The sequence below is a fragment of the Heterodontus francisci genome, chromosome 6, assembly GCF_036365525.1.
Source record: "Heterodontus francisci isolate sHetFra1 chromosome 6, sHetFra1.hap1, whole genome shotgun sequence".
NCBI classification, from domain to species: Eukaryota; Metazoa; Chordata; class Chondrichthyes; order Heterodontiformes; family Heterodontidae; genus Heterodontus; species Heterodontus francisci.
In genome coordinates, this window is record NC_090376.1 from 52672588 (window position 1) to 52698952 (window position 26365).

The 26365-nt window shown below is 44.8% G+C and overlaps 1 protein-coding gene across 7 annotated transcripts in view; it reads right to left on the reverse strand.

Annotated features, from left to right (window-relative positions):
* The window catches only part of ift88 (intraflagellar transport 88 homolog), a 171149-nt gene that overhangs the window by 63640 nt on the left and 81144 nt on the right, over positions 1–26365 (reverse strand). For 5 of the 7 annotated variants that reach the window (XM_068033663.1, XM_068033661.1, XM_068033662.1 and 2 more), the window contains 2 exons: positions 12779–12878; positions 649–717 (listed from right to left, as the gene is read on the reverse strand). In XM_068033663.1, coding sequence (XP_067889764.1) covers positions 649–717; positions 12779–12878 — 169 coding nt within the window. The remainder of the gene's footprint in view (positions 1–648; positions 718–12778; positions 12879–26365) is intronic. The other 2 variants (XM_068033665.1, XM_068033664.1) reach the window with 1 other exon arrangement.

A 26365-nucleotide genomic window follows, 5' to 3' on the forward strand; every position in this document is an offset into this window, starting at 1 on the left:
AACCAGAGTTGGATAACCTGATAACTCAGGAATGATGATTTGAGTTCTGGACAGCACCATGACAGAGTTATAAATTACAGCCCACAGGTCTGTTTGCATTTTATTAACTAACTAAATGCAATTGACATGCTGTTTCTGCCTACGACTTATTAGTTTACTGGCATTTTTTAAAATAAAAAAGAACAAAACACATCACAAACCACTTTGCCTGGTATAGTTAGTGTCACATCCACTTTTTATAAGATTTTATACTTATTATTGTACACTGCTGAAATGCAAAGAGACAATTTAGCTAAAAACCACTACTAAGTTGCATATTCTTCCGCCAACTGGAGTATGCAGACCATGCTAAATGTATTTAAGTGAAAATTGGCCCAACAAACAAAATAGAGAAGTGCCATGGCTACTGAACATGATTTAAATGATCTTTAAATCAGGCAAATGTCTAAAGATTTTTAGTAATATCAACTCCAGACATTCTATTTACTGGTCTAGTTGACAATGTCATACAATGCTTCCTAATATGCATTTTGAATCTCTTTGGATTTCAATAAAGCATTCACACTACAAAGAAAGAGACTGACTGCCATAACTTTCCAAAAAAAACCCCAAAGTGTAAAATCAGAGTCAACTGGCTTTTATACCCACCTTGTCATACTGTGAGGTCAAACAGTAAAACAGATCAAGATCGAAGTGGTAGCAAAAAAAAGGAAAAGACTGATGACAAAAATAACAGAAATAAGGCTTTTTATTAAACATGTACCCAATAAAAGCACAGGTAATGCACTGCAAGTAGCTGCTACCAGATGGATAACAGAAAACATGTAAACAAAAATGTGTATACATACAGGACTTACCAACTATATTAATAGAGTTTAAAATTAATACAAGGTTATCACTAACACTTTTTTTACCCGTTAATAGGTTATCACTTATGATGCAACAGTTTTGTACAGACTTAACAAGGTCTTAGAGTGAGATAGTATGTGTGTATGTCCTGGAACATAGAATACATTAGGGGATGGGGTTGTGCACCAGGCTTTCACCTCTGGGACTTGCATTCAAATCCAGACCATACTGATGATATGAAGTCTCTGCCTGCTGCCTGTAGAAGTCTTACATGAAGTGAGTTTAGCAGTGTCAACTAAGATCCTAGTAAGCATAAGCCAACAACACAGTACAGCCCCTAATTTGGCAATATTAGTACTAAATTAACATCCGTACTCAGCGAAGCCACAGGCCGGCTCATATGCTATGGTCATATGCTAAGTTTAGAACTCAGGTACATTGTTGGAGCAAAGTAGAGGCGACTTTATTGTGCATCTAATTTTGCTGTATGCAACCTAGAGTGTTTGATGCTAACACTAGAGGTTAGATTTTTGTCTCGACGGCACAGGTGGTAAAGTGGCAGGGTGATAATGCACATATTATATAGAAGTTGCCTAATTTTCATTCTGTTAAAATGAATGCAATGAAAATCAGACAGTTTATAGAAAGGATAGACAATCTATCTGTGAGATTACTGCTCAGGTGGTGGACGAAAGTGTAATCCTGGGTGTACAAGCCTAAGTGTCCCATTTCCCAGCACTAACTTTTAATGTCACCCAAGAACAAAAATGTTCACACACACAAAAAGATATTGTAACACTCACATAGAAAATTATTGTAAAAAGACAGAGCTGCTTGACTTAGTGGCAGCAAGCTGGCCCTTAAGTGCGAGGTTCATATCCCATTGCAGGACTTGAGCACATATCCAAGGTAACACTTCAGGTCAGTACAGAGGGAATGCTACGTTCCTGATCAGCTGGATATAAAAGATCCAATGGCACAGAAACCACCCAATTTTCCTTTCCATTGAAATCAATGGAAGTTAAAATCAAGAGTCTATATAAAAAGCAGCTGATCTACAATACCAGTTTTATGCCCAGGCGGCAAGTTGAAAATGCTTTGTGTTTCTGGATTTTTACTGGTAACATAGCAATCACAGATGCAAGAGTAGTTAAGTAACTATAACTGTGAAATTTTAGTTCTGCCCTAGGCAGGTGCACTAGGATTACTTCTATGCGTGCTTTTCCTGCATTTTAATATATGATGTAACACAAACTCCACTAAAATTCGTAGTGACTTTCTCTTAGACATATTTCCATAACTACGCCCTTGTGTATTTTAATAAGTCATGTAACATATACCTATACTTTTTTCTATTTTCATACCACTACAATTTTTAAAATGAACAAACAATCCTCAATATACTTAGCAATGGTTTGCAAAAATTCATTCTTAAAAGTCTACTTTAATTGATACTTAAGCACAAAAGTCATTGTGACTGAATTCTAAACTTGGAACCTTTCCTTTGTACCTAAGCAATTAGATGAAAGGGACACTTCCAGGATAAGCTAAAGTATGAGATCAAAAACCCAGAATACTGGCAACAACCAATATAATGTTGACACAGCTCAAAAAGCTGACAACTCATGAACAGCTTCGATGTCTGAAAATAAGTAGCTATATGGGCTTTGTAGTAAGTAAGCAGAATATTCCTTATATGAATTAGAGGAGTAACAGATAAAACTTAAAGGGAGAATCCAAATGTTGAAAGCATAAAATTGGTGATACATTCGTGTAATGTTTAACTACTTTAATACTTCAAAAATTGATAGATATTTAAACTAATAAAAAAGGAACAAAGTGATCTTAAAGTTACTGCAACAGTAACCCTCCCACTTTTAACACCCACCCCCATGCTCCAGTTCACTAAGGCTCTACCTACTCTGAACTCAGTTTACTATGTTCTAACTCCCTAACCTTTCATGGAAATATTTTCTTCTCTTACAACTTTCCCAGTTTGTACGAGCAATACACTCCCTCTCCAACCCAGTTTAATCTGGCAATATTTCTCCACTCTCTTGTTCATGCTGACACTTTCCCTTCCCACTCCCTCTCAACTAATACTGGCACTTGCCTCTCTTCACAATTTCAAAGTGCCACTGACAGCTTCTCTCAACTTTTCCCCAACCAAAACACTGCTCCCATTCGACCCTCTCTCTCTCTCTCTTCCCTTCATTGCCATCATTTCCCTCTCTCTCTCCCCATCATTTCTCTCTTCTTTCTCCTTTTCATTGCCAATGATTTCCCTTTGATTTTTAGTAATTTCACAGGATAATTGCAGATCAGGCAGGGCATTAGCTAAGATCACAAAATACCCTTTGCTGCATCCAATTGCTTCTTAAACGATTCCAGGACTTTAGTTTCCATTATTGTTTCCCAAAGTCTGTTTCATACAATCATTTCAATCTTTGTGTGAAGAAGAAATTCCAGTTATCAGTCCTAAATTGACCTCTTTCTAGAAAGAACTGTGGCCCCTTGTTGCATCTTGCAGTTTAATTTACACTTATGGACAGAAAAAAGGATAGGGTGCTGGTCCATCAATTCTGTCTGTTCAGCCATGTTGCAACTCCCCCCTCATATTCCCCATCTACCAGCAGTCATATAATCTCCCGGGACAGGCAAAAACAAGAAAGAATTCTGGGAAATTACTCTCCAACCCTAAAAGGCAGTTAAAAAGAATGAAGTTCAGGAAATAAACATTGTGGTCATTTTTGTTTTCCAACATCTTTCCTTGGAATATTGGCAGCTAATCTTCATCTACTGCAGAAGCCGGCAACTTATTCCGAAGGTTGATAATCCACTGGGAAAAGAAATACCTCTTCAATCGAGTCTCCCCAAATTTTACACCTTTCTAGAGTAAAGAAACCCAGCTCCCTTCGCTTATCTTAATAGCTAAGGTTTATAGACTAGGTATTAATCTAGTAACCCTCTTCTGACCTTTGTCTTGGGTCTCGATATCCCCCACCATGTGACAGGACCAAAACTGGACACAGTAAAGTAATATCAAGATTTACCTTTTTCAATCCCTTAACTATTTTATACACATTTGCTTTCTTTCATTGCCATTTTTCTACTAGTTCTTGCAATATGGGCGTCACTGCCAAGGCTGCATTTATTGTCCTGAAAAAGGTGGTGGTGGGCCTTCTCGTTGAACTTCCGCAGTTCTTGTGCTGATGGTGGTTCCCTGATGGTGTTAAGCAGGGAATTCAAGAATGCTGAGCCAAAAATGATGAAAGAAGGGTGATTTATGTTTATTAGGATGGTGTAGGATCTGTAGATTTTAGAGGTGATGGTATCCCCATGATAATGCTGCTCTTGTCTTCACTACTAGAGGTGGTGGGGCTAGGAGGGGTACTGTTGAAGAAAGCTTAGTAAGCTGCTGCATACTGCAGCCAGTGTGCTGGTGGTGGTGCATGGGAATACTGAGCTCAGTGGTGGGACACAAATCAAAATAGCTGCTTTAATGGTTTCAAGGTTTGAGCATTATTGTGGCTGAGGTGGGCAGCCTTAAGGAGCTGGATGTAAGCTGTCTTTGTGATGCAAAGGATATGGGTTGTGTTATGGACAGGAAGGAGATGGCGTGGATGACTTCCACTTTTCACCTCTCAATTGATCCTAGATAGTATTTTTTAAAATATTGTTTCAGTCTTTGATTGTTTTAGAGGTCAAATAAAGAGACAAATGACAGGTTTTCTCAGAGGATTAAAAGATAAATCATTTATTAAACAGTACACCAAAATATTCACAACTTCACCCACTCACACATGCACACCCACAAGAAGAGATAGAGATTAGAGGATAGCATGCATTTAAGTCCGATTATTGTAAGAAAAGATTTCACTTTGAAACCTTCTTGGTTTACTGGGAGGATTTTTTTAAAACAATGGTGCAGGCCTGGTGTTCTTTTTCTTAGTTCACCGAAGGATTCAGGTGAAGATTCAGTCAAAGTCGGTGGCGAGAATCCGGTTATGATTTCTCAGTTGGGAGTTTTCCCAGGTCACCTTGCAGTCTTTCCTCGGTGGTTTAAAGATGTCACAGACAGGGTCTTCTTCTTGGCTCGAATGGATCTCTCAACTTTTTGGCTGGCTGGCTTTCTGTCTCTATCTTTCAGTGAGCTCTTTTTTTTTTAAAAAGAAAAAACCTTATCAGGCTTGGTTTCAGTCAGGTGACAATAGACGCTCATGCCTGGTGTGTTTATACAATGTCTCTAAACTTGTGGACGTTGTTACACAATGGGGTTTGAATGGGGCTTATCTTGATAAAGTGGTGTTATGTCCCATCTATTGTCTTGGCTTTGAATCCGGAGTCTCCCTATCTACAAAGGCCTTTGTTAATCCAATTCTTAAAGATAGGAGCCATTTAGCATTGAATGGGCTGTTTAGCATTTTAATGTGCCTTCCCCAGGACTAATCCAGATGTGAGGGGTTTAGTCTCCAACAGTCACTATGTATATTTGCAGCAGAGGTCACCTGACCTCTTACTCCATCTTGTCTACAGCAAAAGTGTGTCCATTATTTGCAGTTTAGGTCATCAGTTCATTTTTACAGTTCATAATTGCTCCAGTTCACTTTAGTTCATAACTGTTCCTTGCGTGACAACTGGAAGCTCAGCTCGGGGTTGACCAGAATACCGAGTTTGTACATAGTCTAGTTCAGCCTAAGACAATGGCCGGAGACGGGCTGGAATTAGTGGCAAGGATATGGGGTTTGTGGAGGCCAAAGACACTAACTTCCACTTTCCCAATGTTTAAATGGAAGAAACTGCAGTTCTTCCAGGACTGGATGTTGGACAAGTAGGCTAACTGCATAGGCAGTAGGTGAATAAAGAAAAATAGTGAAAAGTTGAGCTAAGTGTATATGTGGCAGCTAACCTCGTGTCTGCAGATGATATCACCAAGGGGCTAGACATAAATGAGGAAAGAGAGGAACCCAAAGTTAGTAGCGATTCATCAGAAAGATCGGTGACCTGAGATGTTAACTCTGTTTCTCTCTCCACAGAGGCTGCCAGACTTGCTCAGTATTTCCAGCATTTTCTGTTTTTATTTTAGGTTTCCAGCATCCGCAGTATTTTGCTTTTGTATTAGTGACCTAAAGATAGACCTGTGGGGCATTCCAGAGATAATGGTGTAGGGTGGGAACGGAAGCCATTGTTGGAAAACCTCATGACCAAATAGGTAGGTATGGAACAAAGCAAGGGCAGTCCCACTGAGCTGGACAACAGAAGAGAAGCACTGGAAGAGTATAGTGTGGTTGACTGTGTCAAAGGCCAAGGAAGAGGAGGAGGGTTAATGCACAATGATCAATCATAGAGAATGTCATTTATGACTTTGGTGCTGTGGCAGGGAAGGAAACCTGATTGGAGTGATTCAAATGTGGAGTTGTGGGAGTGATGGGCACAGATTTGGGGAACAAGTTCACAGAATCACAGAATTGTTACAGCACAGAAGGAGGCCATTCAGCCCATCGTATCTGCATTGGCTCTCTGAAAGAGCAATTTACCTAGTTCCACTCCCGTCTTCTCCCTGTATTCCTGCACATTCTACCTTTTCAGATAACAATCCAATTCCCTCTTGAATACCTCGATTGAACCTGCCTCCACCACACTCTCATGTACTGCATTCCAGATCCTAACCACTCGCTGCGAGCAATATTTTCCTCATGTTGCCATTGTTTATTTTGCCAATTATCTTAAATCTGTGCCCTCTTGTTCTCAATCCTTCCACCAATGGGAACAGTTTTTCCATATCTACTCTGTCCAGATCCCTCATTATTTTGACAACCTCTATCAAATCTCCTCTCAACCTTCTCTTCTCCAAGGAAAACAGTCCCAACTTCTCCAATCTACCCACGTAAGCGAAGTCCCTCATCCCCGGAACCAATCTTGTGAATCTTTTCCGCACTCTCTCTAAGGTCTTCACATCTTTCTTAAAGTGTGGCACCCAGAACTGGACACAATACTCCAGTTGAGACCGAACCAGTGTTCTATACAAGTTTAACATAACTTCCTTGCTTTTTTACTCTATGTCCCAATTAATGAAGCCTAGGTTGCTGTATGCTCTATTAACTGCGCTCTCAATTTGTCCTGCCACCTTCAATAATTTATGCACATATTAACCCAGGTCCCTCTGTTCCTGCACCTGTTTTAGAATTGCACCCTTAATTTTATATTGTCTCCCTGCGTTCTTCCTACCAAATGAATCACTTTACACTCCTCTGCATTAAATTTCATCTGCCACTTGTCCGTCCATTCCACCAACCTGTCTATGTCCTTCTGAAGTTCTATACTAACCTCCTCACGGTCACAACGTTTCCAAGTTTCCTATCATCCGCAAACTTTGAAATTGTGCCCTGTATGCCAAGGTCTAGGTCATTAATGTATATCAGGAACAGCAAGGGTCCTAACACCGACCCCTGGGGAACTCCACTACAAACCTTCCTCCAGTCCAAAAAACATCCATTAACCACTACTTTCTGTTTCCTATCACTCAACCAACTTTGTATCCATGTTGCTACTGTCCCTTTTATTCAATGAGCTATAACTTTGCTCACAAGTCTGTTGTGCAGCACATTATCAAACGCTTTTTGGAAGTCCATGTACACCACATCAACCACGTTACCCTGATCAACCTTCTCTGTTACCTCATCAAAAAATTGCAGCAAATTAGTTAAACACAATTTGCCCTTCACAAATCATGCTGGCTTTCCCTAATTAACCCGGATTTGCCCAAGTGACTATTAATTTTGTCCTGAATTATCATTTCTAGAAGCTTTCCCACCACCGAGGTTAAACTGACTGGCCTGTAGTTGCTGGACTTATCTTTACACACTTTTTTGAACAAGGGTGTAACATTTGCAATTCTCCAGTCCTCTGGTACCAGCTCTAAATTTAAGGAAAACTGGAAAATTATGGACAGTGCCTCTGCAATTTCCACTCTGATTTCCCTCAGTATCCTTGGATGCATCTCATCCAGTCCTGGTGCCTTATCAACTTTAAGTACAGCTAGCCTATCCAATAACACCTCCTTATCAATTTTAAACACTTCAAGTGTCTGAATTATCTGCTCGTTCTCCTTGAACTATGCAGCATCTTCTTCCTTCATAAAGACAGATGCAAAGTATTCATTTACTACCTCAGCCATGCCCCCTGCCTCCATGCGTAAATCCCCTTTTTGGACCCTAATCGGCCTCACTTCTTTTTTTACCACCCTTTTACTATCAATATGCCTATTGAAGACTTTTGGATTCCCTTTTATATTAGCTGCCAGTCTCTTTTCATACTCTCTCTTTGCTTCTCTTATATGTTTTTTCACTTCCCCTCTGAACCTTCTATATTCAGCCTGGTTCTCAGTTGTATTATCCATCTGACATCTGTCATAAGCACACTTTTTCTTTTTCATCATAATCTTCATCTCTTTGGTCATCCAGGGAGCTCTGGATTTGTTTGCCTTACCTTTCCCTTTCATGGGAATATTCCTTGACTGTGTCCAGTCTATCTCTTCTTTAAAGGCAGTTCATTGCTCAGTTATTGTTTTGCCTGTCAACCTTTGATTCCAATTTATCTGGGCCAGATCCATTCTTACTCCATTGACGTTCAAGGACTTTGCAGAGAAGGGCGGCACAGTGGCGCAGTGGTAGGGCGGCACAGTGGCGCAGTGGTTAGCACCGCAGCCTCACAGCTCCAGCGACCTGGGTTCAGTTCTGGATACTGCCTGTGTGGAGTTTGCAAGTTCTCCCTGTGTCTGCGTGGGTTTTCTCCGGGTGCTCCGGTTTCCTCCCACAGCCAAAAGACTTGCAGGTTGATAGGTAAATTGGCCATTATAAATTGCCCCTAGTATAGGTAGGTGGTAGGGGAATATAGGGACAGGTGAGGATGTGGTAGGAATATGGGATTAGTGTAGGATTAGTATAAATGGGTGGTTAATGGTCGGCACAGACTCGGTGGGCCGAAGGGCCTGTTTCAGTGCTGTATCTCTAAATAAAATAAAATAAAAATAAATAAAACGGTCTGAAAACATGTGTTTGCTCACCAGGTACTGAACCAGTTAATGTGTGGAAGATTTGTTCATTTGTCCAGACAAACTAATCATTTTGTACTGACAAACAACAAATCTTGTACATGCATTTACGGCCATTACGGAGACGTGGATATCACAGGGGCAGGAATGGATGTTGGATGTTCCAGGGTTTAGATGTTTCAAAAGGAATAGGGAGGGAGGTAAAAGAGGTGGGGGAGTGGCATTGTTAATCAGGGATAGTATCACAGCTGCAGAAAGGGAGGTCGTCGAGGAGGGTTTGTCTACTGAGTCATTATGGGTGGAAGTCAGAAACAGGAAAGGAGCAGTCACTTTGTTGGGAGTTTTCTATAGACCCCCCAATAGCAACAGAGACATGGAGGAACAGATTGGGAGGCAGATTTTGGAAAGGTGCAGAAGTAACAGGGTTGTTGTCATGGGTGACTTCAACTTCCCTAATATTGATTGGAACCTCCTTAGTGCAAATAGTTTGGATGGAGCAGTTTTTGTCAGGTGTGTCCAGGAAGGTTTCCTGACTCAATATGTAGATAGGCCGACTAGAGGGGAGGCTATGTTGGACTTGGTGCTTGGCAACGAACCAGGCCAGGTGGCAGATCTCTCGGTGGGAGAGCATTTCGGTGATAGTGATCACAACTCCCTGACCTTTACTAAAGTCATGGAGAGGGACAGGAGCAGACGGGATGGGAAAATATTTAATTGGGGGAGGGGGAATTACAATGCTATTAGGCAGGAACTGGGGAGCATAAATTGGGAGCAGATGTTCTCAGGGAAATGCACGACAGAAATGTGGAGGTTGTTTAGGGAGCACTTGCTGCGACTGCTGGATAGGTTTGTCCCGATGAGGCAGGGAAGGGATGGTAGGGTGAAGGAACCTTGGATGACAAGAGATGTGGAACAGCTGGTCAAGAGGAAGAAGGAAGCTTACTTCAGGTTGAGGAAGCAAGGATCAGACAGGGCTCTAGAGGGTTACAAGGTAGCCAGGAAGGAACTGAAGAATGGACTTAGGAGAGCTAGAAGGGGACATGAAAAAGTCTTGGCGGGTAGGATTAAGGAAAATCCCAAGGCGTTCTACACTTATGTGAGGAACAAGAGGATGGCCAGAGTGAGGGTAGGGCCGATCAGGGATAGTGGAGGGAACTTGTGCCTGGAGTCGGAGGAGATAGGGGAGGTCCTAAATGAATACTTTGCTTCAGTATTCACGAGTGAGAGGGACCTGGTCGTTTGTGAGGACAGCGTGGAACAGACTGATATGCTCGAACAGGTTGAGGTTAAGAGGGAGGATGTGCTGGAAATTTTGAATGATATGAGGACAGATAAGTCCCCGGGGCCAGACGGGATATACCCAAGGTTTTACGGGAAGCGAGGGAAGAGATTGCTGCGCCTTTGGCGATGATCTTTGCGTCTTCACTGTCCACTGGAGTAGTACCGGATGATTGGAGGGTGGCAAATGTTGTTCCCTTGTTCAAGAAAGGGAATAGGGATAACCCTGGGAATTATAGACCAGTCAGTCTTACGTCGGTAGTGGGCAAATTATTGGAGAGGATTCTGAGAGACAGGATTTATGATTATTTGGAAAAGCATGGTTTGATTAGAGACAGTCAGCATGGCTTTGTGAGGGGCAGGTCATGCCTCACAAGCCTTATTGAATTCTTTGAAGATGTGGCAAAACACATTGATGAAGGAAGAGCAGTGGATGTGGTGTATATGGATTTTAGCAAGGCACTTGATAAGGTTCCCCATGGTAGGCTCAGTCAGAAAGTAAGGAGGCATGGGATTCAGGGAAAGTTGGCTGTCTGGATACAAAATTGGCTGGCCCATAGAAATCAGAGGGTGGTAGTAGATGTAAAGTATTCAGCATGGAGCTCGGTGACCAGTGGTGTTCCACAAGGATCTGTTCTGGGACCTCTGCTCTTTGTGATTTTTATAAATGACTTGGATGAGGAAGTGGAAGGCTGGGTTAGCAAGTTTGCCGATGACACGAAGGTTGCTGGAGTTGTGGATAGTGTGGAAGGCTGTTGTAGGTTGCAACGGGACATTGACAGGATGCAGAGCTGGGCTGAGAAGTGGCAGATGGAGTTCAACCTGGAAAAGTGTGAAGTGATTCATTTTGGAGGGTCGAATTTGAATGCGGAATACAGGCTTAAAGACAGGATTCTTGGTAGTGTGGAGGAACAGAGGGATCTTGGGGTCCATGTCCATAGATCGCTCAAAGTTGCCACCCAAGTTGATAGCGTTGTTAAGAAGGCGTATGGTGTGTTGGCTTTCATTAACAGGGGGATTGAGTTTAAGAGCCACGAGGTTATGCTGCAGCTCTATAAGGCCCTGGTTCGACCACACTTGGAATATTGTGTTCAGTTCTGGTCGCCTCATTATAGGAAGGATGTGGAAGCTTTAGAGAGGGTGCAGAGGAGATTTATCAGGATGCTGCCTGGACTGGAGGGCATGTCCTACGAAGAAAGATTGAGGGAGCTAGGGCTTTTCTCATTGGAGCGAAGAAGGATGAGAGGTGACTTGATAGAGGGGTACAAGATGATGAGAGGCATAGATAGAGTGGATAGTCAGAGACTTTTTCCCAGGGTGGAAAGGGCTATCACCAGGGGGCATAATTTTAAGGTGATTGGAGGAAGGTTTCGGGGAGATGTCAGAGGTGGGTTCTTTACACAGAGAGTGGTGGGTGCGTGGAATGCGCTGCCAGCGGTGGTAGTAGAAGCAGATACGTTAGGGGCATTTAAGCGACTCTTGGATAGGTACATGGATGATAGTAGAACGAAGGGTAGGTAGTTAGTTTGATCTTAGAATAGGTTAAAGGTTCGGCACAACATCGTGGGCCGAAGGGCCTGTACTGTGCTGTACTGTTCTATGTTCTATGTTCTATTTGGTTCACCCACTTTAACTGATTGTCCAAACAAACTGTATCTGCTATAAGCAGAACTCACTGTAACACATGAAAAAGTAGATTCAAGCACCATTGGATCAAAAAATAAGGCTGGCAGAGCTTTGCATGTGGAGGGTGAACTTTTTTTTTTTAAAGAAAATGAGAAAGACTACAGCTACAGTTGGTAACCTAATTTTTTTTCTTCATTTGTTTAACTTCTACACACACATAGAATTACACTAAGGTAATTTTTTACATTTGTTCAGCCTTTTTTGCCATACCCTTTGTAGTCTTTTCTGGATGGGTGACTTGCTGACATAAAACAGTTGGCATGGTTATCTGTTGTTGGCAATAAGTGAACAATGGAGACTAAATCTGAAGGATTTCTGGATTCAGCTTGCAATCAACGAACTTAATCCCAAAATAACAAATGTATTCAGAATGTGGAATGCGTTTGCAGCAACTGAAAACAAATGAAAATGTCAGGAAACCTTTCACAAGCTTTTGAAAAGAATTTGTGTAAGCATGAGGTCATTATAATAAACTGAAGCATAGATGGATAAATTAAAATGGAGATTTACATTTTCCAGCAGGAAACAGGAGGAAAAATGCTAAGTTACAATACCAGACCAACTCTTTGCATGCACTGGGAGCTGAGAGAAAATAAGCTTGCAAAGGGAGGTCTGATTAAGAAGCCCAGCAGCAATAATAACTTAGCTATCTCCTTTACGTGCTGATCACCCTATTGGGCATTGCCTGCACTTTGTTTTATGATTACATAGTTCTTTTGTGTGTTTTTTTAATTGAAAAACACAAATGTAAATAAATTTGTGTCAGCTAATTTTCCAATAGCTTTTTTTCCCATTTGGATAGCAATATTGGATATATGTGGAGGTTAAATAAATAAGAATAAATTATGGTCTATCTTTTGGAAGAGTTTACAAGTATCCAGCAAAAAGAACAATGATGTTGTCCTGTGTTACCTGGTTAAAATCCCTCTGTCTCAGGTAAGTAATAGCTTTGTTAATTTCCAGGTCATTAGCCAGTTCAACATATTGGGAAGCCTTCACCATTTCCACACACCTGCAACAATTAACAATTTAAATTATGAGTAATTTCTTAAAAGCCAGGTTCTTTTCACTCACATTTCAAGTTACAAAGCTTTTGGCGGGGTGGGAGGAAGAAAGGGGGAGAACAAGGAGAGTTTATACTAATCAAAGTGAAGATATCAGTGACGGAGCATGAAATATATTTCCAGTATTTGAATTCCACATCAGGATTAGCATTCCTAGGTTAAATGTACAGTACGTTTCCCACGAGAGAGGAGTAGGGATATAAAAGGAGTGGAGAGCCAAGGCCCGAGACCAGAAGCGGCAGCGGAGAGAGGAGACGGGATATAAAAGGAGCGGAGAGCTGAGGTCCGAGACCAGAAGCGGCAGTGGCGGTGGAGAGAGGAGCTGGTGTATAAAAGGAGCGGAGAGCCGAGGCCCGAGACCAGAAATGGCAGTGGCGGCACAGAGAGGAGCCGAGGTATAAAAGGAGCGGAGAGCCGAGGCCCGAGACCAGAAGCAGCAGCGGCGGCACAGAGAGGAGCCGAGGTAAAAATGGAGCGGAGAGCTGAAGCCCAAGACCAGAAGCGACAGCGGCGGCACAGAGAGGAGCCGAGGTATAAAAGGAGCGGAGAGCCGAGGCCCGAGACCAGAAGCAGCAGCGGCGGCACAGAGAGGAGCCGAGGTATAAAAGGAGCAGAGAGCCGAGGCCCGAGACCAGAAGCAGCAGCGGCAGCACAGAGAGGAGCTGAGGTATAAAAGGAGCGGAGAGCTGAGGCCCGAGACCAGAAGCAGCAGCGGCGGCACAGAGAGGAGCCGAGATATAAAAGGAGCGGAGAGCCGAGGCCCGAGACCAGAAGCAGCAGCGGCGGCACAGAGAGGAGCTGAGGTATAAAAGCAGTGGAGAACCGAGGCCAGAGACCAGAAGCAGCAGGGGTGGCACAGAGACGAGCCGAGGTATAAAAGGAGTGGAGAACCGAGGCCCGAGACCAGAAGCAGCAGCGGCGGCACAGAGAGGAGCCGGGATATAAAAGGAGCGGAGAGCCGAGGCCCGAGACCAGAAGCAGCAGCGGCGGCGGCACAGAGAGGAGCCGAGGTATAAAAGGAGCGGAGAGCCGAGGCCCGAGACCAGAAGCAGCAGCGGCGGCACAGAGAGGAGCTGAGGTATAAAAGGAGCGGAGAGCCGAGGCCCGAGACCAGAAGCAGCAGCGGCGGCACAGAGAGGAGCCGGGGTGTAAAAGGAGCGGAGAGCCGAGGCCCGAGACCAGAAGCAGCAGCGGCGGCACAGAGAGGAGCCGGGGTGTAAAAGGAGCGGAGAGCCGAGGCCCGAGACCAGAAGCAGCAGCGGCGGCGGAGAGAGGAGCCGGGGTGTAAAAGGAGCGGAGAGCCGAGGCCCGAGACCAGAAGCGACAGCGGCGGCAGAGAGAGGAGCCGGGATATAAAAGGAGCAGAGAGCCGAGGCCCGAGACCAGAAGCAGCAGCGGCGGCACAGAGAGGAGCTGAGGTATAAAAGGAGCGGAGAGCTGAGGCCCGAGACCAGAAGCAGCAGCGGCGGCACAGAGAGGAGCCGAGGTATAAAAGGAGCGGAGAGCTGAGGCCCGAGACCAGAAGCAGCAGCGGCGGCACAGAGAGGAGCTGAGGTATAAAAGCAGTGGAGAACCGAGGCCCGAGACCAGAAGCAGCAGGGGTGGCACAGAGAGGAGCTGAGGTATAAAAGGAGTGGAGAACCGAGGCCCGAGACCAGAAGCAGCAGCGGCGGCACAGAGAGGAGCCGGGATATAAAAGGAGCGGAGAGCCGAGGCCAGAGACCAGAAGCAGCAACGGCGGCGGAGAGAGGAGCCGGGGTATAAAAGGAGCGGAGAGCCAAGGCCCGAGACCAGAAGTGTGTTCCAGGTTCCAACCACCCTCTGGGTGAAAATGGTGACCAGAACTGTACACAGTACTCCAGATGCGGCCTAACCAATGTTTTATACAGCTCCATCATAACCTCCCTGCTCTTATATTCTATGCCTCAGCTAATAAAGGCAAGTATCCCATATGCCTTCCTAACCACCTTATCTACCTGTGCTGCTGCCTTCAGTGATCTATGGACAAGCACCCCAAGGTCCCCCTGACCCTCTGTACCCGCTAGGGTCCTACCATCCATTGTATATCCTCTTGCCTTGTTAGTCCTCCCAAAGTGCATCACCTCACACTTCTCAGGATTAAACTCCATTTGCCACAGCTCCGCCCATCTTACCAGCCTATCCATATCGTCTTATAGTCTAAGGCTTTCCTCCTCACTATTTACGGCACTACCAATTTTCGTGTCATCTGCAAACTTACTGATCATACCTCCTATATTCACGTCTAAATCATTAACGTACACTACAAACAGTAAGGGTCCCAGCACCGATCCCTGCAGTACCCCACTGGTCACAGGCCTCCATTCGCAAAAACAACCCTTGACCATTACGCTCTGTCTCCTTCCACTAAGCCAATTTTGAATCCAATTTGCCAAATTACCCTGGATCCCATGGGCTCTTACTTTCTTTAACAATCTCCCATGCGGGACCTTATCAAAAGCCTTACTGACGTCCATGTAGATAACATCAACTGCTTTACCCTCATCTACACCTCTAGTCACCTCCTCGAAAAATTCAATCAAATTTGTTATACATGATCTCCCCCTGACAAAGCCATGCTGACTATCCTTGATTAATCCCTGCCTCTCAGAATTTTTTCCAATAATTTCCCTACCACTGACGTTAGACTCACAGGCCTGTAATTACCTGGTTTATCCCTGCTACCCTTCTTGAATAATGGTACCACATTCACTGTCCTCCAGTCCTCTGGCACCTCTCTTGTGGCCAGAGAGGATCTGAAAATTTGTGTCAGAGCCCCCGCTATCTCCTCCCTTGCCTCCCATAGCAGCCTTGGATACATCCCATCTGAGCGTGGGGAGTTATCCCCTTTAAGCCTGCTAATACAGCTAATACTTCCTCCTTTTCAATGCTAATTTGATCAAGTATAACACAATCCCCCTCCCTGCTCACTATACCTACATCGCCCCTCTCCATAGTGAACACAGATGAAAAGTAATCGTTCAAAACCTCATCTATGTCCTCCTGCTCCACACACAGATTGCCTCTTTGATCCCTAATGGACCCCACTTTTTCCCTGGTTATCCTCTTGCCCCTAAAACACTTATAAAACGCCTTGGGATTTTCCTTTATCTTGTCTGCCAGTAATTTTTCATGCCCCCACTTCGCTCTCCTAATTACTTTTGTAAGTACTCTCCTACACTTTCTATACTCCTCTTGGGCCTCCGCTGTTTTCAGCACTCTGAATCTGCCATATGCCTCCTTTTTTTTCCTTATCCAATCCTCTATATCCCTTGACATCCAGAGTTCCCTAGACTTATTGGTCCTACTCTTCACCTTTATGGGAACATGCTGGACCTGAACCCTCACAATTTCCTTTCGAAATGACTCCTACTGGTCTGATGTAGACTTTCCTATAAGAAGCTGCTCTCAGTTCACTTTGGCCAGATCCTGCTTTATCATATTGAAATCTGCCTTCCCCCAATTCAGTACTCTTGTTTCCAGTCCCTCTACGTCCTTTTCCACAACAACCTTAAATCTTACAGAATTATGGTCACTATCCCTGAAATGCTGCCCCACTGCCACTTCTACCACTTGTCTGGCTTCATTCCCTAGGATAAGTCCAGTACCTCTCCTCCTCTTGTAGGACTCTGTATGTACTGGCTCAAAAAGCTCTCCTGAATGCACTTGAAGAATTCCGCCCCCTTTAAGCTTTTTGCACCAATACTATCCCCTCTAATATAGGGGAAGTTGAAATCCCCTATTATTACCCTATTATTTTTGCACCTCTCTGAGGTTTGCCTACATATCTGCTCCTCTATCACTGCCTGACTGTTTGGAGGCCTGTAGTACCCTCCCAGCCAAGTTATAGCTCCCTTTTTGTTTTTAAGTTCTACCCATATAGCCTCATTAGAGGAACCTTCTAAGATAACATCCCTCCTTACTGCAGTAATTGACTCTTTAATCAACAGTGCAATGCCACCTCCTCTTTTACCCCTTCCCTTGTCACGTCTGAAGATTCTATACCCTGGGATATTAAGCTACCAGTCCTGCCCTTCCCTCAACCATGTCTCAGTGATAGCAATAATATCATATTCCCTTGTGTTAATCAACGCCCTCAATTCATCTAAAATAAAAGCAAAATACTGCGGATGCTGGAAATCTGAAACAAAAACAAGAAATGCTGGATTCACTCAGCAGGTCTGGCAGCATCTGTGGAAAGAGAAGCAGAGTTAACGTTTCGGGTCAGTGACCCCTCTTCGGAACTCAGTTCCGAAGAAGGGTCACTGACCCGAAACGTTAACTCTGCTTCTCTTTCCACAGATGCTGCCAGACCTGCTGAGTGAATCCAGCATTTCTTGTTTTTGTTTCCCTCAATTCATCTGCCTTACTGGTAAGACTCCTTGCATTAAAATAGATACAATCTAGCCTTGCATTACTTGCTTGAGCCCTAACATGTCTACATTTACTCTGCCCTCCAGACTGACTTAGCTTCTCATTTATATTTGATTGTACAACACCCCCTACTGTGCTTCCACTATGTATCCCATTCCCCCCACCAAATTAGTTTAAACTCCCCTCAACAGCACTGGCAAACCTCCCAGCAAGGAGGCTGGTCCCGTTCCGGTTCAGGTGCAACCCGTCCATCTTATACAGATCCTACCTTCGCCAGAAACAGGCCCAGTGATCCAGGAAACTAAAGCCCTCCCTCCTGCACCATCTCCTCAACCATGCATTCATCTGCTCTAACCTCCTATTAATGTACTCACTAGCCCGTGGCACCGGAAGAAACCCAGAGATTACAAACCTTGACGTCCTACTTTTTAATCTGGTACCCAGCTCCCTAAATTCTTTTTGCAGGACCTCATCCCTCTTTCTACCTATCTCACTGGTACCAACATGGACCATGACCTCCTGCTGTGCACCATCACCCTCCAGAACTTTGTAGCCACTTGGTGATATCCAAGACTCTTGCACCAGGGAGGCAACATACCATCCTGGAATCACATCTGCGACCACAGAAACGCCTATCTGTTCCTCTAAACATAGAATCCCCTACCACTATTGCCCTCTTGTCCCTTTTTCTCCATCCCAGCACAGCCGAGTCACACCCCTTAGATTAATTACATCCAATTTGGACTGTGGTCAGGGACAGGAGGGTGTGACTGCGAGTGAGACAGGTATGGGGATCCAGAATTTAGCTTTGGAGGAGCCTCAGCCAGTGCCCTTATCCAATAGGTACGAGGTTCTTCTCCCGATGTGGATGAGGGCACAGACTACAGGGAGGATGAGCGAACTGACCGATGCACCGTGGTTCACAGCGCCATTCAAGTGGGGGGAGAAAACAGAAATGTTGTAGTCATAGGGGATGGCATAGTTAGGGGAATAGATACTGTTTTTTGCAGCAAAGATAGAGAGAGTCCCAAAGGCTGTGTTGCCTACCTGGTGCCTAGGTTAAGGACATCTCTTCTGGGCTAGAGAGGAACTTGGAGTGGGAGGGAAAGGATCCAGTTGTCGTGGTCCACATAGGTACCAACGATGTAGGTAGGACTAGGAAAGAGGTTCTGCTGAGGAACTATGAGCAGCTCAGGGCTAAATTAAAAAACAGAACCACAAAGGTAATAATCTCTCTGAGCCACATGCAAATTGGCATAGGATAAATAAGATTAGAGAGGTAAATGCGTGGCTCAAAGATTGGTGTGGGAGAAATGGGTTCCAACTCATGGGACACTGGTACCAGTACTAGAGAAAGAGAGAGCTGTTCCATTGGGATGGGCTGCACTTGAACCATGCTGGGACCAGTATCCTGGCGAATCGTATAACTACGGTTGTAGATAAGGCTTTAAACTAAATAGTTGGGGGGGCGGGGGGGGGGGGGAGGGTTTAATTGAAGGGAAGTTAAAAAAGTCGAAAAGTGACGAGAGAGCAGAGGTGCAGGGTAGTGAAGAGGCATACATTAATCAGAGTCTGACAGGTAGGGACAGAGAATACGAGCATAAGCGTACAGCAGAAATCAGAACCAGAGTAGGTAAAAATGGTAATAAGTCAAAGCTTAAGGCTCTTTCTCTGAATGCACGTAGCATTTGTAACGAGACAGATGAGCTGACGGCACAGATAGAAATAAATGAATATGATTTGATAGCTATCACAGAGACGTGGTTACAGGATGACTAGGACTGGAATCTCAATGTTCAAGGATATTCGCCATTCTGGAGGAATAGGCAGAAAGGAAAAGGATAGCTTTGTTATTAAAGGAAGGGATCAGTGCAGTTGTGAGTAATGATATAGGTGTAATAGATCATGATGTAGTATCAGTTTGGGTGGAAATAAGGAATAGCAAGGGGAAGAAATCACGGGTGGGAGTGGTCTATAGGCCCCCGAGGAGTTGCCTCTCTGTAGGACAAAATATTAATCAGGAAATAATGGAGGCATGTAAGAAGGGCACTGCAATATCATGGGTGATTTTAATCTGCATATAGACTGGACAAATCAAATTGGCAAGGGTAGCATGGAAGACAAATTTGTGCATCAGGGATTGTTTCTTAGAACAATACATTGCAGAACCTACCCGGAAACAGGCTATTTTAGACTTGGTAATGTGTAATGAGGTAGGATTAATAAGAGATCTCGTAGTTAAGGATCCTCTGGGGGAGTGATCATAACTTGGTAGAATTTCAAATTCAGTTTGAGGGTGAGCAACTCGGGTCTCAAATAAGTGTCTTCAACTTAAACAAGGGCAATTACTGAAATATGAAGAAAGAGTTGTCTAAAACGGTCTGGGAAAATGGACTACAGGGGAAGTCAGTAAATGGGCAGTGGCAGACATTTAAGCAGATATTTCATACCACTCAGCAAACATTTATTCCGGTCAGAAGGAAGGACTCGAAGAAAATGATGAACCACCCATGGATAACAAAGGAAGTTAGGGAAAGCATCAAATCAAAAACAAAGGCGTATAAAGCGGCGAAAGCTAGTGGTAGGCGAGAGGATTGGGAATTTTTTAGAAACCAGCAGCGGATGACTAAAAAACTAATAAAGAGAGAAAACTGATTATGAGAGTAAATTAGCAAGAAATATAAAAACAACCAGTAAGAGCTTCTACGGGTATATACAAAAAGGAAGAGAGTAGCTAAAGTAAGTGTGGGGCCCTTAGAGGATGAGACTGGGGAATTAATAACAGGGAACAAGGAAATGGCAGATAATTTAAACCAATATTTTGCATCGGTTTTCACGGTGGAGGACACTATAAACATCCCAACAATAATAGATGAGGAGAGTGTAAATGGGAGGGAGGAACGTAACTATCTCTATCACGAGGGAAAAGGTGCTGGACAAACTGACGGAACTAAAGACAGACAAGTTGCCAGGACCTGATGGCCTGCACCCAAGGTTTTTAAAAGAAGTGGCAGCAGAGATAGTCGAGGCATTGGTCACAATATACCAAAACTCACTGGATTCCGGTAGGGTACCAGCGGATTGGAAAACCGCTGATGTGATGCCCCTATACAAGAAAGGAGGGAGACAGAAAGCAGTAAACTATAGACCAGTTAGCTTAACATCTGTCATTGGGAAATTGCTAGAGTCCATTATTAAGGAGGAAATAGCAGCACATTTAGAAAAACATAATGCAATCAAACAGAGCCAACATGGTTTTATGAAAGGGAAATCACGTTTGACAAATTTTTTTAGAGTTCTTTGAGGATATAACAAACAGAGTGGATAAAGGGAACCAGTAGATGTAGTGTATTTGGATTTTCAGAAGGCGTTCGATAAGGTGCCACATAAAAGGTTATTACACAAAATAGGAGCTTAGGGTAATTGGGGGTAATGTGTTGGCATGGATTGAGGATTGGATAACACACAGAAGGCAGAGAGTTGGGATCAATGGATCTTTTTCAGGTTGGAAAGCCGTAACTAGTGGGGTGCTACAAGGATCAGTCCTAGGGCCTCAACTATTTACTATCTTTATTAATGACTTGGAGGAAAGGACAGAGTGTAGAGTATCCAAATTTGCTGACGATACAAAAATAGGTGGACAGGCATGTTATGATGAGGACACAAAGAATCTGCAAAGGGACATAGATAGGTTAAGTGAGTGGCCAAAAACTTGGCAGATGATGTTCAATGTGGGGAAGTGTGAGGTAATCCACTTTGGTAGGAACAATAAAAAGACAGATTATTATTTAGATGGAGAAAGACTACAAAATACTGCAGTACAGAAGGATCTGGGTGTTCTTGTACAGGAAACACAAGTCAGCATGCAGGTAATTAGGAAGGCAAATGGAATTTTGGCCTTTATTGCCAGGGGGTTAGAGTTTAAAAATAGGGAAGTCTTATTACAACTGTTAGTGAGGTCACACCTGGAGTACTGCATACAGTTTTAGTCCCCGTATTAAAGGAAGGATATACTAACACTGGAGGCAGTTCAGAAAAGGTTCACTAGGCTGATTCCTGGGAATGAAGGGGTTGTCTTATCAAGAGCGGCGAAACAGGTTAGGCCTTTATCCATTGGAGTTTAGAAGAATGAGAGGTGATCTTATTGAAACATATAAGATTCTAAGGGGGCTTGACAGGGTAGATGTTGAGAATATGTTTCCACTGGTGGGGGAATCTCAAACTAGGGGACATAGTTACGAATAAAGGGGCACAGATTTAAAACTGAGATGCGAAGAAATTTCTTCTCACAGAGGGTGGTGAATCTCTGGAATTCTCTACCTCAGAGAGTTGTGGAGGCTAGGTCACTAATTGTATTTAAGGAGGAGGTAAACAGATTTTTGAAATCTCGGGAGTCGAGGGTTATGCGGAGCAGGCCCAAAAGAGGAGTTGAGGCCTGGGACAGATCAGCCATGATCTATTGAATGGTGGGGCAGGCTCAAGGGGCTGAATGGCCTACTCCCGCTCCTACTTCTTGTGTTCTAAACTACAATGGCTAGGATTTTATGTCAGGGTGGAGGCTCCGCCCACTGTCTTAAAAGTCAGGGGCCGGCCCACCTCCACTGGGCCTGGGAACCACACAGAGATTTTACGTGGCCCAGGCCCTTAACTGGCCTCGCGTGGGAATTCCGCCTCTCTGAGGCAGGAAGCCCTGCCTCTAGGAGCTGCCAGCCAATTAGGGAGCCAGCAGCTCCCCAACTTCAGGAGGATTGTGGATGCCGGTGCTGAAAAAGGTAAGTGGGAATTTGGGCCATGCCGGAGACAATTGTTGGGCCCCAACGAGACAAAGGGGGGGGGGAAGCAGAGGAAATGTAATGCAGTAGGGGCGGCTTGTGCCGTGGGGGTCACTCCATGGGGCACAGGGTGCCCGATCGCGAGGAAGCTCCCCTCCACCCCCCCCCCACAAGCCTGCAAGCAGGCCGCAAGGTTTTACTGGGTGGCTTCCTGAGGGTCCTGAGCTGCCTGCCCGCCACTGGTAATATACCAGCAGTGTGGGAGAAGGCCATTAAGTGGCAGTTAATTGGCCACTTAAGGGCCTTAATTGGCCTGGGGTGGGCTTGCCGTTTTGCACCACAGCTGCTTGGAAAATTGCAGTAGGGGTGGGAAGGTGACAGGAATGACACCCCCAACTCCCACTCAACTTTACGCCCCCCTCCCCCCCCCCCCCCACTTCCAGCCCACTCCTGCAGGGGGCATAAAATTCCAGCCAATGTGTCACAGTGCGATAGCACCAGTGTCAGGTTTCCATTTCCCACATTAGCTTTTGGATGAGGATGCCAAATATATGGTTGTTATGCTGTGGATAGCCATCACAAAGATATTTGGCTTATTATATTTCCTTAGACCTTTATATCAAAGAGAGGAAAAGTTTGGCCCAACAATCTAATCTTCATTAAAACCTAAGATCATAAGATTAGATGTCAGCTTTCTAACCCACTGTGATGCCCTGTTCTCAGATTACAAATATTGCATTGTTGTATTTTAAAGCATCAGTGAAATGGGAATACAAGTTCAAATGTGTATTATAACCCTGATTCCGAAATTCCACCAAAATCAAAGTTGTGCTCAAACAGAGTTTTTGCACCCATGCTGGCAGTGGAAAAAAGAGTTCAAGGTGTCCTCCATGGCTGTTATGTGCAAAAATTAGACAAGTCAGCAGCATCTAAAGAACAGCTGCTGGCTCTTATGGAGGAGTTAAGGATTGCAGTAGCTTAATGGAAGCAAATATTCCTTGCAAAATCTGTACGGTGATGACCATGGGAAAGATTTCAGCATTTAACACTGATTTAATGGAGGACCTTCAGCAGGAACTGCAGCAAAGGAGAAGCCTCCCATTTTTAAGCAGGGGACCAAGCTGCTTCGGTGAAAGCCAAGTAGTGAGTTAATGCAGTACCCTAGATCCATCAAACTTAGGAGCAAATGAAGAAAATGTTTGCTGGTATCAGCAGCATTGCAGCATAGGTATAGCCATTTTAATGCGCATGCTTCCTTTTCACCCAAAGAAGGTATGACACGGATGTCAATTTTTCTCCTCTGCACCCTCAAGGAGAGAACACACAAAGACAATTTACCCTTCCCCTAAACACTTTCCTACAACACAAAGAGCTGGGCACAACTACAGATGTCCACACCTTGCACACTGCATTTCAAAGTTTTGTTCACAAATAGTACTGCCAACAGAAAGTCTAGGTGAAATATTGTTCTTTTTAAAAAATATTAGAGGGGTGAGACCATTTCTGGGTCCCAACCCCGCACTTGCTGTCAGCAGCCTACCTGGCAGATTGTCCCAGAGGTGCCAATTAAGAGCTGCCTTCAGGTCTGCCATCCAATTAAGGATGATGAAAGGTCTAATGTAAGGTCACAGATCTGAAACGTTGGCCGGAATTTTGCGCTTACAGGTGGCTCCGGAGCCGATGCGCCAGAAGCGGATCAGGCCCCTGATCCCGCTCCGCGTCGCCTGGCCGCCAGCATCACATGCTGATCACCTGATCCGCAGTCCCACGGCGTAACTACGAGAAGAAATGGCGCGCGCAGGCGGGAACTTCAGCATCATTGGGGGCAGCGTCACATCCGTGGAAGGCTGATTGTAAGCCCTATATAAAGGAGTACTGAAGTTAAACAGAGCAGTGAGTTCTTCATTAGATGTCAAGGAAGATACAAGTGTCATAAGTCATGGAGATTTCAAAGGCTCCATACCTTGAAACACAGAAAGACTGGGAGACAACAATATGACTGGTAGAGGTGATAGAGGGCAGAAGCAATCGCGTTGCCCCCCCAATTCTCTGATGATTCACTGCAGGTCCTCCTCCAGGCCGTTGAGGAGAGGAGAGACATTTTATTCAGATCAATCGGGAGAAGGAGACCCTCCGAAGTGACCAAAAGGGCCTGGCTGGAGATGGCAGAGGAGGTCAGCAGTCGAGGCATAGTGAGCCATATATGGATACAGTGCCGCAAGCGCCTCAATGACCTGCTTTGCTCTGTACGGGTAAGGAGCATTCCACATTCATCTAATCGTTTATGTGCCATGGGAGGCTTTTTGTGTACTCATGATGCAATGTGGAAGCCCTGTATGATCAATGTTTGGCTGCTGCCTTGAAATGGGACGCATGATGGGCAAGTATGAGATGAACGCTGATGCTGTGGTGTTAAAGTTGCGCCCAGCACTGTCACAGCAGTGAAATGCAACATCAACCCTTTGGGTGACAGCGTCATATGCCACTATGTATAAAATAAGTATTTTTGTTTATTTAGGAAACGAGGGCACACAATGCCCGGGAGAGGTCACATACTGGTGGCGGCGTGGCCACCCAGGCATTCCTCACCAGAATGGAGGAGGATGCCTTAATTATAGCAGGGGAGGAAGGAGGACGCGCCGTGGCAGATGGCGAGGCCGGTGGACCTTGCCATGAGAGTGAGTGATCCAGAATGTGATGTAACACTTCATTATGGAGGGGAGGGCGGGGGTGGTGAGGCTGCGTTACTGTGCCAATGATTTGGTGAATGTCAAATGCACTGAATATTGCCCTCAATTGTAACATCACCCAGATGTAACCATGCTGGGGGCACAAACTCCTGCTTAACTCTGGATTGATGATGAAACTGAGCATAATGCTTTTCCCAACAGGTGAAACACAGCATGTGCCAGCAAGCGACTCCATTGCCCGACCATCCACCTCTGAGGTGGCGGAGGGCGCCTCAGAGGGAGCGCCGTCACATCATCACGACGCACCAAGTACCACAGCAGATACTGACACTTCGGTTGGGATGACTGTGTCTGAGGAATCAATGACACAAACTGGTGTGAACACAGCACAGTTGCCGGGCCAGCCACCAGAGGCAGAATCGGCGATGCATCACACACTCAGAGGAGAATGGGATGCCAGGCCAGTGCAGAGGCACAAGCTGATGACGTTCCTTTGAGATCATCCTTTCGTCGGGCGATGTTGCAGGTGCAGAATGCGCTCCATGGAAATCTGGCGGAGATGCCTGAGACGTTGTGCGCTATGACTCACACTCTGGAGACATCCATCCAGAGTATGAGTTCAACAAACCCACAGACCTTTGAACATCTGGCTTCCTCCGTTGAAAGATTGGGGGCTGCAGTGGATGGACCAGTTCTTCATGCAATTCGGGACCTCAGAGCGAGTGTGGCCTCCCTGGACCAGAGCATCGGAGAGCATAATCTGATGCGACTGCACCAGGTTGAGGCCACTCATCGCTCTGATGCCACCTTTGAGGACCATCCAAGCCTCACGAGGACACAGGGGCAGCAGATCCTATATGGGAGCTCCTCTCAAGGCGTCTCTGATGCATCCTGCAGCTCCTTGCTCCCTCTGCAAGGGAAATGTGAACCGCTAAATCCCGGGGTGATAAAGGATGCTCATGATATTTGTCATGAGAACCCTGAGATGCCAGAGCCCTCACGGTTGCGAGCATGCAGAGGACGTCCGCCAAAGTCATCAAAAGCAGGGCAGCAACAAGATCAGCCACCTGCCTCTGGTAAGTCTGGTGGCAAGGCATCATGCACACGAATGAGCACGCATAAACGGATTAAGAAAACTCTTTAATTTCACTACTGGTGCACTGGGTGACTTGAAATACATTTATTTGATTTGTTAAATAATAGTGTTTGACTAAATTGGAGATTTTACTATTGGACATGTCATTCCTGAAGTCAGATACTACATAGTTAGTCAACTCAATTTGTCTCAAATGTGAGGCCACACACTTGGGTCGCGTCCCTCATGATGTGATGGATTAGTTCATCGCATTGTCTCATCCCCTAAAGGTTAGAGATTTTGCACTGTCAGATTCTCACAATGATTAATGTCATAAAGCAGTTTGAAAGTTGTGAAGATTTATATCATTTCAATTGAAACACGTTCCTATTAGAGAATCCCTTGTTTCTCTAGCACTTAGAGCCAAGTTACATTCAGCTTCCTCTCCATGATCATCATTAGACTGATGCCCATCTTCCTCAACAGAAACGTCGTCATCATCTGAT